Below are 11,474 nucleotides of genomic sequence, written 5' to 3' on the forward strand. Positions count from 1 at the left end.
TGACGCCACCGAGCGAGCGGCGCCGGAGCAGGGGCCAGCCGGAGCGGGGCGCGCGCAGCATGGCGGAAGCGGAAGGGAGTTCGCCGCTCCTGTTGCCGCCGCCGCTGCCACCCCCGCCCGGAATGGCGGAAGTGGAGGCGCCGACGGCGGCCGAGACGGACAAGAAGCAATTTAGCGGTGCTGGCAGCGGCGCCATGGACGTGGAGCGGAGCCGCTTCCCCTACTGCGTGGTGTGGACGCCCATCCCGGTGCTCACGTGAGTCTCCTCCGGCGGACGGGAAGAGCCGGGCCCGCTCGGCGATCTCCGGCGGCCCCAGGCCAGCCTCCGGCCCCGACGGGCAGCAAACCTTTCCCACGGGTCAGGGGTTCACTAGTACCCCGCCACCCGCGCGGTGCCAGTTCTGCTGACGGATGGGACAGCCTCCCCGCCCTCATTACACCTGCTCTGATCTGAAAGAAAGTCAGTTGTTGACCGCGGAAAGGTTCTGAGGCTGGGAAGCTCAGGACCTGTGGGCGTACGGAAAAGGGGCCCCTAACTGCGTGTGAGAGAGACATCTTCATTCACTCACTGGCTTATTCATTCATTGAACAAATGATTGCTGGTCACTTCCTATACACAAGCCATCCAGCTGGGTCTGGAGGCAAGAATGGGTCTTTGGTTGGGACCACACCGACTCCTGGGTTGTTGTCATTGGAAGAGCCCCCAGAGATCTAGGAGTCCAACCCTTTGTCTCACGGATGAGGCTGGAGATCACACACCATCTCACTTGCAAAGCGCCTTTAGATCCCAGGCTCTCTGCCTCCCAGACCAAGGTTCTTTCTATGGCATCAGCCTTTGTCAGAAGAGAAAGCAGGTGCTCCGGTACTGCTGGCGCCTTTTAGCGAGGAGCTTGGGGAGGGGGGACTAGGGAGCTGTTTGCCCTCGTGCTTCAGCCTTGACAGCTGATAGTAACCATTCCTCACAGTGCTGGACAGTTGACCAAGGTCTTTCACACCCATTTTCTCTGAATTTCACAACCACTTTCTAAGGTAGGAATTATATTCTCAGATGATGAATTTGTATCTTTAAATGTCTTGATCAGGTTTCCATGACAGTAAGCAAAAGCATCCCAAACTCTGTTTTCTGACTCCATAACTTGCTGTCTTTTGACTACATCCTATCCCCTCTCACCTGATAAAATAGATTTATTCCCTGTATCAAAAACAGCCAAGTGGTGTGGAGAAGGGATCATTTTTGTCCTTATATGTTGCTGATCCAAAAATGAGCTTAATTCTTGTATTATGTTAAAATACTTCAGTTGTTCTGTTTTCAAATGTTTATGCATTTGTTTAAGAACATCCAAGTCTGAGTCCTTTAAAAATGAAAATTTTAAGTGTTTTCCTTGGTTAATTCAGTATTCTTTCTAACATACCTGCTAAGTGACTCCTGTGTGCCTAGAGTGGTTCTAGGTGATAAGAATATACAGTGGTGAGTAAAGCAGGTGTGATCCTTGCACTCACAGAGTTTAAATCATGGTGGAAGGAGATAGTAAACAAGTAACTAATCAAACAACTGATAGTGCTATGAAGAAAGTAAAATGTTGATGTGAGAGTAACTGGAAGTGAATGTACTGGTTTTGCTAAAACCTGTCTTGTTATCTCATGATCTCTTTAGTTTTTCCCTGTTCTCAAAAACACGTTTGTGGAGTTGTCTGCTCTTCAGAGAGCTGGTAGCTACACTGAGTGGAGGCACCACGATCCCCAGTCATCTGGGCCAGAAGCAGCACGCACCCCATTTCTGTTCAGACCTATTTACAGATGGTCATAAGATGAATAAGGCCTAGTGCCCCTGTCAGAGGGCTCACGTTCCCATCAAAGGACTCAGCCTCCAGCAGGAGAGGGACAGACAGACAGACAGGTGAACTAACCATTGTAGTGCATGGTGGTGACTGCTGACCAAGAATGCAAAGTTAGGAATAGATGTGGCACAAAGAACTGTCATTGATTTTGGAGGGGGCCAGATCAGAGCAGAGGCAATTGAATCCAGAGATCTGTCTGTTCCCTCAGAGGTGCTGATAATTCTGCATAAAAAGCCAGATAACAGCTACTGCTACTACTAAAAACAGCAAAGATTGGATACTTACTCTGTTCTGGGCTCCCTTCTAAACATTTTATATTCACTGTCTCATTCAGTGCTTTTATCAACCTAATGAAAATAGATGCTATCATCCCCATATTATAAATGAGGAAAACAAGGCTTAGAAGCCAGCATAGGGCTTTTTCCACTCAAATATTCTACCTTACCAGGTAGAGCTCCAGAGTCAGTAACTCATTCATTCAATAAATAGTTCTTGAGGACCTATTATGTACTAGGTCTGAGTAGCTGGTAGTCCACAAAGCAGCTTTGGAGCTTGCCTTCATGGAGCTTCCAGACTGACAAATACTTTGAGAGTTTCTTCTCTGGGGCTTCCCCAGGCACAGACTCTGCTGCTGTCTCCAGCCTTTATTCTAACTTCCAGCACAGCTGTGGTATGTGGCGTACTGGTCAAACCCAGACCTTCTCCCCAGCCAGATGAAAGGAATTGGTGTGGGAGGGGGAGATGAGTTTTGAGATTAGGGTCTGAGAAGCCAGAGGAGCTACTATCTCATAATTCTGTGTCCGTCCCATGGCCACTATGAGTCTTCAGCAATTTACTGTACGCCAGTCCAGCCAATCAGATAGCAAGTATTTATTGTACACCTCATGATAACAGCATTGCGCAGTACTAAGTACAAGGAAGTGTGGTAAGCATTGTGCAGGCGTGTCCTATCTGACCCTCACAGTCACCCCCATTGAGGTCATTGTTATTACTGTTCTCCTCTCACTGACAAAGGTGGGAGTGAGTGCCTGCCCAAAAGAAAGTCAAGACTCAACCCAGGTCTGACTTCAGAGCCTGACTCCACTCTTTTTTTTCTTTTTAATTTTGTATTTCTTTTTTGGCTGCGTTGGGTCTTTGTTGCTACGCATGGGCTTTCTCTAGTTGCGGCCAGAGGGGGCTACTCTTCGTTGCAGTGTGCCAGCTTCTCATTGCGGTGGCTTCTGTTTTTGTGGAGCACAGGCTGTAGGCGCACTCAGGCTTCAGTAGTTGTGGCACACAGACTTCTGATTCCACTCTTAAATGCAGGACATTCATTCCATCCTCATGTAGTCAGTGGCTACTTAGCTCCAGCTATGTGCCAGGCACTGCCTTGGAGGCTACTCTAATAAATAAGAGAAAATCCCTGCTCTCTTAGAGTTTACATACTGGTGGGGAAAGACAGTAACTATGTAAGTAAACAAGATAATTTCAGTTAGCAGGAGACACTATGAAGAAATTAAAGCAGAGTAATGGGATCTGGGGTGCCTGGGGGCGTACGTGGCTACTCTTGAAGGCGTTGTCAAGGAAAACCTCCAAAGTTGACGGTTGAGCTGAGGTCTAAATAAGAAGCAGCCAGTATGCGAAGCTCTAGAAGAGGGTTTGGGACAGAGGCAAATGCAAAGAAAAAGCATTGAGGTGGGAGGATTTGGTGTGTTTGATGAACCAGAAGTGGGCAGTGTAGCTAGAGAGAGGAGTGAGGTGACTTCAAGGGATAAGCAGGGCCAGACTGTTGGAAGGAGTTTGGAGTATAAGTGTAATAGGAAGCCCGTAATGGATGGGTTTTTTCATGTATAAATTTATTTATTTATTTATTTATTTATTTATTGGCTGCGTTGGGACTCCATTGCTGCGCATGGGCGTTTCTCTAGTTGCGGTGAGCCGGGGCTACTGTTCGTTGCAGTGCGCGGGCTTGTTATTGCAGTGGCTTCTCTTGTTGTGGAGCACGGGCTCTAGGCGTGTGGGCTTCAATAGTTGTGGAATGCAGGCTCAATAGTCATGGCTCTCGGGCTCTGGAGCGCAGGCTTGGTAGTTGTGGTGCACAGGCTTAGTTGTTCCGCGACATCTGGGATCTTCCCGGGCCAGGGATCGAACCCAAGTGCCCTGCATTGGCAGGCGGATTCTTAACCACTGTGCCCCCAGGGAAGTCCCCGTAAGGGAATGACAGAATCTGGATCATGTTCTTAAAAGACCACCCTGGGGACTTCCCTGACAGTCCAGTGGTTAGGACTCAGCGCTTTCACTGCCAGGTCCCAGGTTCAGCCCCTGGTCGCGGAACAGATCTTACAAGCCATGTGGTGCGGAAACAAACAAACAAAAACCCACCACTCTGGCCCCACCATCCTTTCAGGTGCTCAAGCTGCAGACCTGGAAGAGCTCTATCCTGTCCTCATAAAACTGCCCAGATTCCTTTTAAAGATCTTCTGGAGCTGTCTGCTGCTCACCACCCCACCACAGGACTCTGGTCAGGATCACCATCATCTCTTGCCAGTATTCCAGAAGAGCCTCTGAACTCCTGTCCCCCCACACCCCCATTCTCCAGGCACATGCAGCACTTTGCTGCCTCAGAGTTTTGCTTTCTGCCTGTTGACATCCTGTCCTTTCACAGGTCAAGGTTAAAAGTTACCTCTGCTGTGAAGTCTTTGCTGACTCTGCCCCAGCCCCACATAATTGTTTCTTTAGGCTGCATCTCTGTAGGTTTTGCCTCCACCTCCCTAGCAGACAGCCTGTAAATCAGCACGTGGCTGCTGGCCTTGTGAGTCTTCCCCCCCACCCCCACCCCGTGAGTCCTTCTTAAACTGCATCAGTCTCTCCAGCACTTAGTTCCGGTAGAGCCATGGTTCTCAGACGACAGACAGATCTGGACTTCCTATGCGTTTTGCATACTGGGGTCCAACTGAGATTTGGATTTTTGTAAATGCCCATGGCTTTTAAAAATTTAAACTTGCAGTTCCTGGAATGCAGCGTGCTTTCATCCTGATCTCTACCCTTGTACATATTGTTCCTTCATCATTTCCTCAGAGGAGCCTTCTGAACTCCCCCCCGCCATCCCCCCCCCATTGGTTTAAATCTCTCCCCACTTTTTAAAAAACTTTTATTGAGGTATAACGTACCACAAAGTGTGCAGATCTTAAGTATACGGCTCAATGAATTTTGCATATGTGTACACTCTTGTCACCAAGGTCAAGAGAGAGGACTTTTCAATATCCAGTGGGCTGCCTTGTGCCAGTCGGTTCTGCCACAGAAATAACCCCTCTTCTGCCCTTCTGCACAGTAGGTTAGTTTTGCCTTTTCTTGAACTTCATTTGAACAGAATAATACACATGCACTTTCGTGTAAGATCTTTTACTCTGCCTTCTGTGAGAATCTGCGCTGGGTGTAGCAGTTTATTATTTTTCATTGCTATCCACTGTTTCACGGTATGACTGCACCCCAATTTACTGAACCATTTTACTATAGTTGGACATTTAGATTATTTCTATTTTTTTAAATCAACTTTATTGGGATATAATTCACATCCAATAAAGTGCAGACGTTTTACGTGTGCAGTTCAGTGAGTTTTGACATGTTTTCGGCTCTTTTTTAATAAAGGAGCTGTGAACGTCCTTGTCCACGTCTTGGGGGGACACGAGGGCTTGTTTCTGTCGGGTGTATACTGTGAAGTGGAATTGCTGAGGTAGAGGACATGGTGCCAGTTTCCGGAAGCCGCGGAAACAGTTTGCGCTGCCAGCAGCAGTGGGAGGGGAGTGCCGGTTGCTCCACCCCCTCGCCGCGCGCGGTTACCGCCCTGAGCCCGCCTGTTGTGCGGGGCGCGCTGGGTGTCTGCTCCGCTCTTCATTCGCCCTTGCCCCCCTCCCGCTCCGGCCGCCCTGATGGGCGCTCATCACACAACGTCATGTTCATACGCTGTCACTCCGGGGGGAGTGCCCCCAGCGTGTGTCTGCCCCGCTGACGGCGCCCCCTAAGCGCTGCCCTTTCCCTGTCCTTTTTTCTCACAGCTGGTTTTTCCCCATCATCGGCCACATGGGCATCGGCACCTCCACAGGAGTCATCCGGGACTTTGCTGGCCCCTACTTTGTGTCGGTGAGTCCCCATTCCGCCCCCCTCTGGAGGGTTCCAGGGCTCAAGTGCGCGGCTCGCCTGTCTTGCCCACAGGCAGCCTTCCTGTGTCCCCCGACATCCCGGAGGAGGCAGGGGCCACGCAGCCCTGGCCCAGCCGTCCGCTCCTCACCAGGGTCTGAGCCCTTTCCCCCTTCCCTTGCCTCCACGATGACTCTTAAGTAACTTAGCCAGCCCCCTGCCCACGCCGGGGTACCAAGACGTGGGTGGGGGTTAGAGGCAAGAGTGGAGAGTCAGACCCTCCAGGAACCACATCTCTGGGCCTTCCGAGGGTGCGAGTCGCCAGGTGGGGGCACAGGGGAGGCTGACGTGACTCCCTGGGTGTGGCCATGGAGAAGGAGGGCGGGCTTCCTAGAATGAACCAGCGGTGTTCTCAGGCCTGCTGCCTGGGGATGTGCCCGAGAGAGGGCGGCGGGCCTCCTCCAGGTGAGCGGGCTGCCTCCTGCCTGTTCCCAGGCTGCAGCTTCCTCTGCGCCCCGGAAGCTGGGTGCGCGGGCGTGGCGGCGCCGGCCCCTTCACGCTCCTGTTCGTCGTGATCGTCTCGACACCACAGAGGTCTTCCATGCCCACTGCTTCCACTGCCATATACGTTTATGATAATTCATCTTCGGCCAGCTCTGCCAGCAGACTCTGAGCCCAGAATCTGTGCCCACGTAACTCCTGCACCCCGCATCCTGTGCGGCAGGTCTAGGGCTTGGCTAAAACATCTCCCTCATAGGAGGCCTCTTGAGGTCCAACTGCTGTGTCCACCCCACCCCACCCCCACCCCCGCATCCAGCGCTGACTGCAGTCACACTGCCAGCCTCTGAGGGCCACCACTGTCAGGTCGGGAGGTCAGCGGGTGTCCTCATTCACACCACAAAGGAAACCACCTCCCTGTGGGCAGAGCCCAGAGACTGACCAGAGAACATGGAGAAAATGAGGCCCAGAGAGGATGAGAGAATTACTTGGGAGCCACAGAGAGGGGCGGTCATGGCTGTACCCCAAGTCTTTGGTCTCCAGGTACAGTGCTCTATGCACTCCTGCCGTACTGCCTTCTTCACGCAGAAAAGCTGCTGCTGGCACTTCAGATACCCCGCCAGCCCCAGAGCAGGGCCCAGGCCCCACGTCTGCCCACCCGGCACACCTCCTCCTAAGTCATGACACGTCCACCACCAACTCAGGTCTGTCGTGCAGGCCGGGTAGGGGTTCCCCACTGACCTCTGCTCTTCTCCCTCAACAGGAAGACAACATGGCCTTCGGAAAGCCTGCTAAGTAAGTGATGAACATCCGTGTGACTGGCCCTGGAGTCAGGTTCCTCCTGCCTAGAGCAGCAGGCCAGGCCTTCTGGGGCACAGCAGGAGCCAGCAGCCTGAGGAGGGGGTGAGGAGGGGCAGCCAGGGTCCACCAGAGCGTCTGGCCTTGTGCCACACATCTCCTGCTCCAGTGCCTGGCTGGGTCCTTTACCCACAGGCCATCTAGGCCTTGCCTCAGCCCTGCAAGGTCGTGTTTTTAGCTCCATCAGAAAGGTGAGAGAAAGGAAGGGACTTGGGTCAGGGTCACAAAGGCAGTGGCAGAGCTGGGACTCACATGCAGGTCTGTCTCACTCCAAAACCTAGACTCCTTCTCCTGCCCCTCAAGGAACAAACACACCATTTAAGGTGTAAGGGAGGCATGGTTTGGAACTCTGCTGGAAAGTTCTGGTTGGAGAGAATAAAAGCAGTTTAGGCTCTCCTGGAGTTATGGAGTTTTGGAGCAAATGATTTTTGGACTTCATTTTTCCCGTCTTGGGACCTACTTCTGCTGTGGGTCTGGTGACGGTGCCTCAGTCTTCAGTCTGCTCAGAACAGCATCAAGTGCTGTCGCCCCAGGCAGCGTCCAGGAGAGTGGAGCCCAAGGAGGAGTTCGTGTCCCACACAGCAGAGGTGGCCTGGAGCGGGGCTCCCCAGCCCCTGCTGACTTCCTCAGGCAGGTGGACATGTGAGCCAGTGGCCTCTAGGCTGGGTGTCTGCTGCCAGGCTGCTCTGCTCTTCAATGAGAGTTATAAAGTCACCTGTTTCCAGGCAGGAACCCCTGAGCAGCCCGCATCCGGGCCACAGTGGTTTCTCAGTGGTCCAGTCAAGCCATTCCTGCACGTAGCCGCCAGAGGGCGCTCTGACCGCCCGGTGCCCCCTGGCCTGAGGTCCTGTGGGGTGTCACCCAGCTTGAGGTTCATGGGCTTTAGCTCCAGCGGCTGTTCTCCCACACACCCTAGTCTCCTGTGTGGGGAGGTGGGGAGAATGCTTTTGACAGACCCCTCAGGATGACATTCAGGTCCCCCACAGTGTGGCCCCACGTGCATCTCCAGCCTCACCTTCCAACATCCCTCCCCCTGTTCCTCCCTCTGAATCCTCCCGCAGTGCCCAGTTTCTCGATTTCCGGTACACGCTGCACAGTCTCGTGCCTCTTCCTCTCTTCACACTGTTCCCTCTGCCTAGAATGTACACTCCCCATTCTGTGCCTGGCTAATCCTTCTTCCTTCCCCCTGGACTCAGGTGTCAGTCACCCCCACTGAGTGAGTTCATGTCCTCCCCAGGATCCCACGTCCCACTCTTCCAGTTGTCTGCTGCGTGGCCCTTTCCCTGGACCTGGCTCACCCCTGCAGCCTCAGCACCCAGCTCAGGGCCCTGCACAGGGCAGGCGTCAGGGGACATTCGTGCAGCTGAGCCAGTGCCCAGAACCACTTCTCCCCCCTCAGGTACTGGAAGCTGGACCCTGCTCAGGTATATGCCAGCGGGCCCAATGCGTGGGACACTGCTGTGCACGACGCTTCGGAGGAGTACAAGCACCGCATGGTAAGTGGGCTGCTCCTGAGGGTGGGCACCAGCGTGGGCGGTCTCCCTGCAGCCCTGCCTGACCCAGCCCTGCCTGCATCTCTAGCACAGTCTCTGCTGTGACAACTGCCACTCGCATGTGGCCTTGGCTCTGAACCTGATGCGCTACAACAACAGCACCAACTGGAACATGGTGGCACTCTGCTTCTTCTGCCTGCTCTACGGGAAGTACGTCAGGTGAGCTGCCCACCCCGCTGGTGGAGAGGGTGGGTCCTGTCTGAAGCCCAGCTCTATCCCTTGCTCACTGTGAGATCTCAGGTAGCTGCCTCGGCCTCTCTGAGCTACAACTGTCCTTGGTAACATGGAGATGAGGGTTCTGACTCCTCGGGGATGCTGCACGTGTACAGAGCCCTGTACTCAGGTCAGGTGAACAGGTGGACCCTCAGAAGAGAGTGCGTGACCCCACAGGGTCCCCTCCCAGCATCCCTCGTCAGAGGCAGGGTCCTGGGCAGGTGGGCCCCAGTGGTGGCCTGGGAGGACCTTTGAATCCACTGCCTCATGACTTGTGAGGTCAAAGGCCTTGGTCCTAATTCACAGGTAAAGGGAGCTCAGAGGGGAGTGACCCGCCCACCAGGGAGCCAGCAGGCATCTGGGCTGAGCGGGCTGCCTCCAGGTGTTCCTCCAGCTGCGCTCATCACTAAGAGCTTCTGAAAAGGAGACTCTCAGGGTCTTTTTTGGCCCAGAGGCTTTTTGACTTCCCCTGGGAAGACCTTATCAGTGGTCACACAGAGACTGAGGCAGAGCCAGGGTTAAACCAGGGGCCCTGACCCCCACGCTCCAGGCTCAGCCCTGTGCTCTCACCGACCCCTCCCCGCCCAGTGGGCTGTGAGCAGAGGGCACTCCTGGCTCCCCGCCCCAGACTGAAGACTTCCTGGTTCCCTTGCTGGAGACCTCTCCCCAGACACAGGGGTGATTGTGGATGCAGTCAAGAAGGCCCAGAGGGTGGACATGGCTCCTGTACCCACCCCGCAAGGTGTTGCATCTCCACCAGGAGTCTGGAACAGCCCCTGCCCAGGATCGTAGCTGGTGGTCCTCCATAGTGGGCACCAGGCCTAGCCCAGTCCCTTAGTTGACCGAGTTTGGGGGTGAGGGGGTGGTTCCAGGAGCTTCCTTGCAGGGAGCAGCCCCATCTGAGTTTGTGGGTGGACAGTGTTCCGGGCCACACGCCCACTCACCGGGCCCTCCCCTCTCTCTCCATCAGCGTCGGCGCCTTCGTGAAGACCTGGCTGCCCTTTGTCCTCCTCCTGGGCATCATCCTCACCGTCAGCCTGGTCTTTAACCTGCGGTGATGGCTGCCCCGCGGCCCTGGGCCCACCAGGCTCCTGAGGAGGCAGCCGCCATCACCTGTTGTTCCAGATTCTTTCTTCTCACCCCGAAAGGCAGGGATGGGCCTGCTGGTTTTGACCCAGGGGTCTGGGCTAGGTGGGGTGGAATAAGGGCTGAGGATGAGCCCTTGTGGAGGTGTTTGCATTTTGTGTCTCACTGGTCGCTCAGAAGCGCCTGTCCCCTCCTTCCCAGGCTCATGAGCCCACCCTTGAGGCACCCTTTGCTCACTTGTTGGAAGAGCCTTAGCTTCCCTCAGAGCTGTGTCTGCCACTGCCTGCTGGGCTCCGCCCGCCCAGCGCCTGGTGGGGGAGGGGAGGATGTTTGGACCCACCGGACAAGGCAGCACAGGGGCCAGAGCTGGATTTGGAGCGCATTCTCCTACCGGACTCTGCTCCCATGGTGGGGGGTACCCTGAGAAGCCTCCATGAGCTCAGCCACCTCGGGCCTTCTCCACTGGCGTCTAGAATGGTCCAGTGAGGCTGACGGGCCCCCCTTCAGGTGTTTGCCAGAGGCTGCACTAGCGGTAGTTTGTGTCCCACTCCTGGAGGCCTCCAGCCCATGCAGACCCCTCTTCCCACTCTCCCAGGGCTTCCAAGCACTTGGGCCCATCTCCCCCTGCAGTTCGGGGCCTGGGCTCCCCCAACCAGGCTGGAGAGATGAGTGACGCTGACATACCCAGAGTGATCCCTGCAGATCAGAGCAATGTAACAAAGCTTGGCCTCAGCCCCAGGTGTGGGCCTTGCACTGGTGACGGCACCCCTTGGGTCCGAGATGTTGGCCCGTCGGAGCAGCCAGTGCCATTGGGGAGCTGAAGGGGAGCTGCTTCCTTCCACCTGCCACGGCTCCCCCTTCTCTTCAGGTTGTGGAACGGGCCTGTGCTGTTCCCCTCACCCCTGCTCCATGGATTCCTTTGTGCGGGGCTCCCTGGGCAGGACAATAAAGAGTTTTAACTCTAGACCGTGCCTTGTCCTTGATTTCTCCCTTTGGTAGTCCCTGGTTTCACTGAAGACATGAGCTCCCTTCAGCTCCCATCTTCTTGGTGAGCTTGGGTTCCTCCACTCCCGGCAGGGGGTCTGGTTGCCAGGGACATGGTTGGGTCCTTGTCTAGTGCCTGGAGCTTACAGGAGTCAGCATCCCTCAGGTATATCCTGCTCTGAGCCTGAGCTCTGGGAGTTCCTCTCCACACCTCATCCACCATCCCAAAGCTTTTTCCTTGAGGCAGGCGAACATTGAAACCTCTTCCATATTCCCTGTTGGGAAGAACTTGACAGCAGGGTTGGGAGTCAGCGCTGGACAGACCAGA

General features: G+C 54.7%; 1 protein-coding gene across 2 annotated transcripts; it reads left to right on the forward strand.

The window, feature by feature from the left end:
* Positions 1-26: 26 nt before the first annotated feature.
* On the forward strand, positions 27-11,120 carry TMEM222 (transmembrane protein 222). 2 transcript variants are annotated; one of them, XM_057701902.1, is made up of 6 exons: positions 27-256; positions 5,873-5,957; positions 7,216-7,247; positions 8,710-8,806; positions 8,892-9,022; positions 10,047-11,120. In XM_057701902.1, exons 1-6 carry the CDS (start codon positions 60-62, stop codon positions 10,132-10,134), a joined length of 630 nt encoding a protein of 209 aa, XP_057557885.1. In that variant the 5' UTR covers positions 27-59; the 3' UTR covers positions 10,135-11,120. The 2 variants fall into 2 exon arrangements, with proteins under 2 accessions (XP_057557885.1, XP_057557894.1); XM_057701911.1 differs by lacking the exons at positions 27-256; positions 5,873-5,957; positions 7,216-7,247 and adding an exon at positions 7,257-7,940.
* Positions 11,121-11,474: the final 354 nt, after the last annotated feature.

This window comes from Hippopotamus amphibius, chromosome 1, assembly GCF_030028045.1.
Source record: "Hippopotamus amphibius kiboko isolate mHipAmp2 chromosome 1, mHipAmp2.hap2, whole genome shotgun sequence".
Taxonomy (NCBI): domain Eukaryota; kingdom Metazoa; phylum Chordata; class Mammalia; order Artiodactyla; family Hippopotamidae; genus Hippopotamus; species Hippopotamus amphibius.

Bases quoted from the DNA above. Each gene is read 5' to 3' on its own strand.
- TMEM222 (XM_057701902.1), top strand. From the start codon at position 60: ATGGCGGAAGCGGAAGGGAGTTCGCCGCTCCTGTTGCCGCCGCCGCTG. The intron at 257-5,872 runs GTGAGTCTCCTC...TTTTTCTCACAG, and splicing joins ACGCCCATCCCGGTGCTCAC to CTGGTTTTTCCCCATCATCG. The intron at 5,958-7,215 runs GTGAGTCCCCAT...CTCCCTCAACAG, and splicing joins CTGGCCCCTACTTTGTGTCG to GAAGACAACATGGCCTTCGG.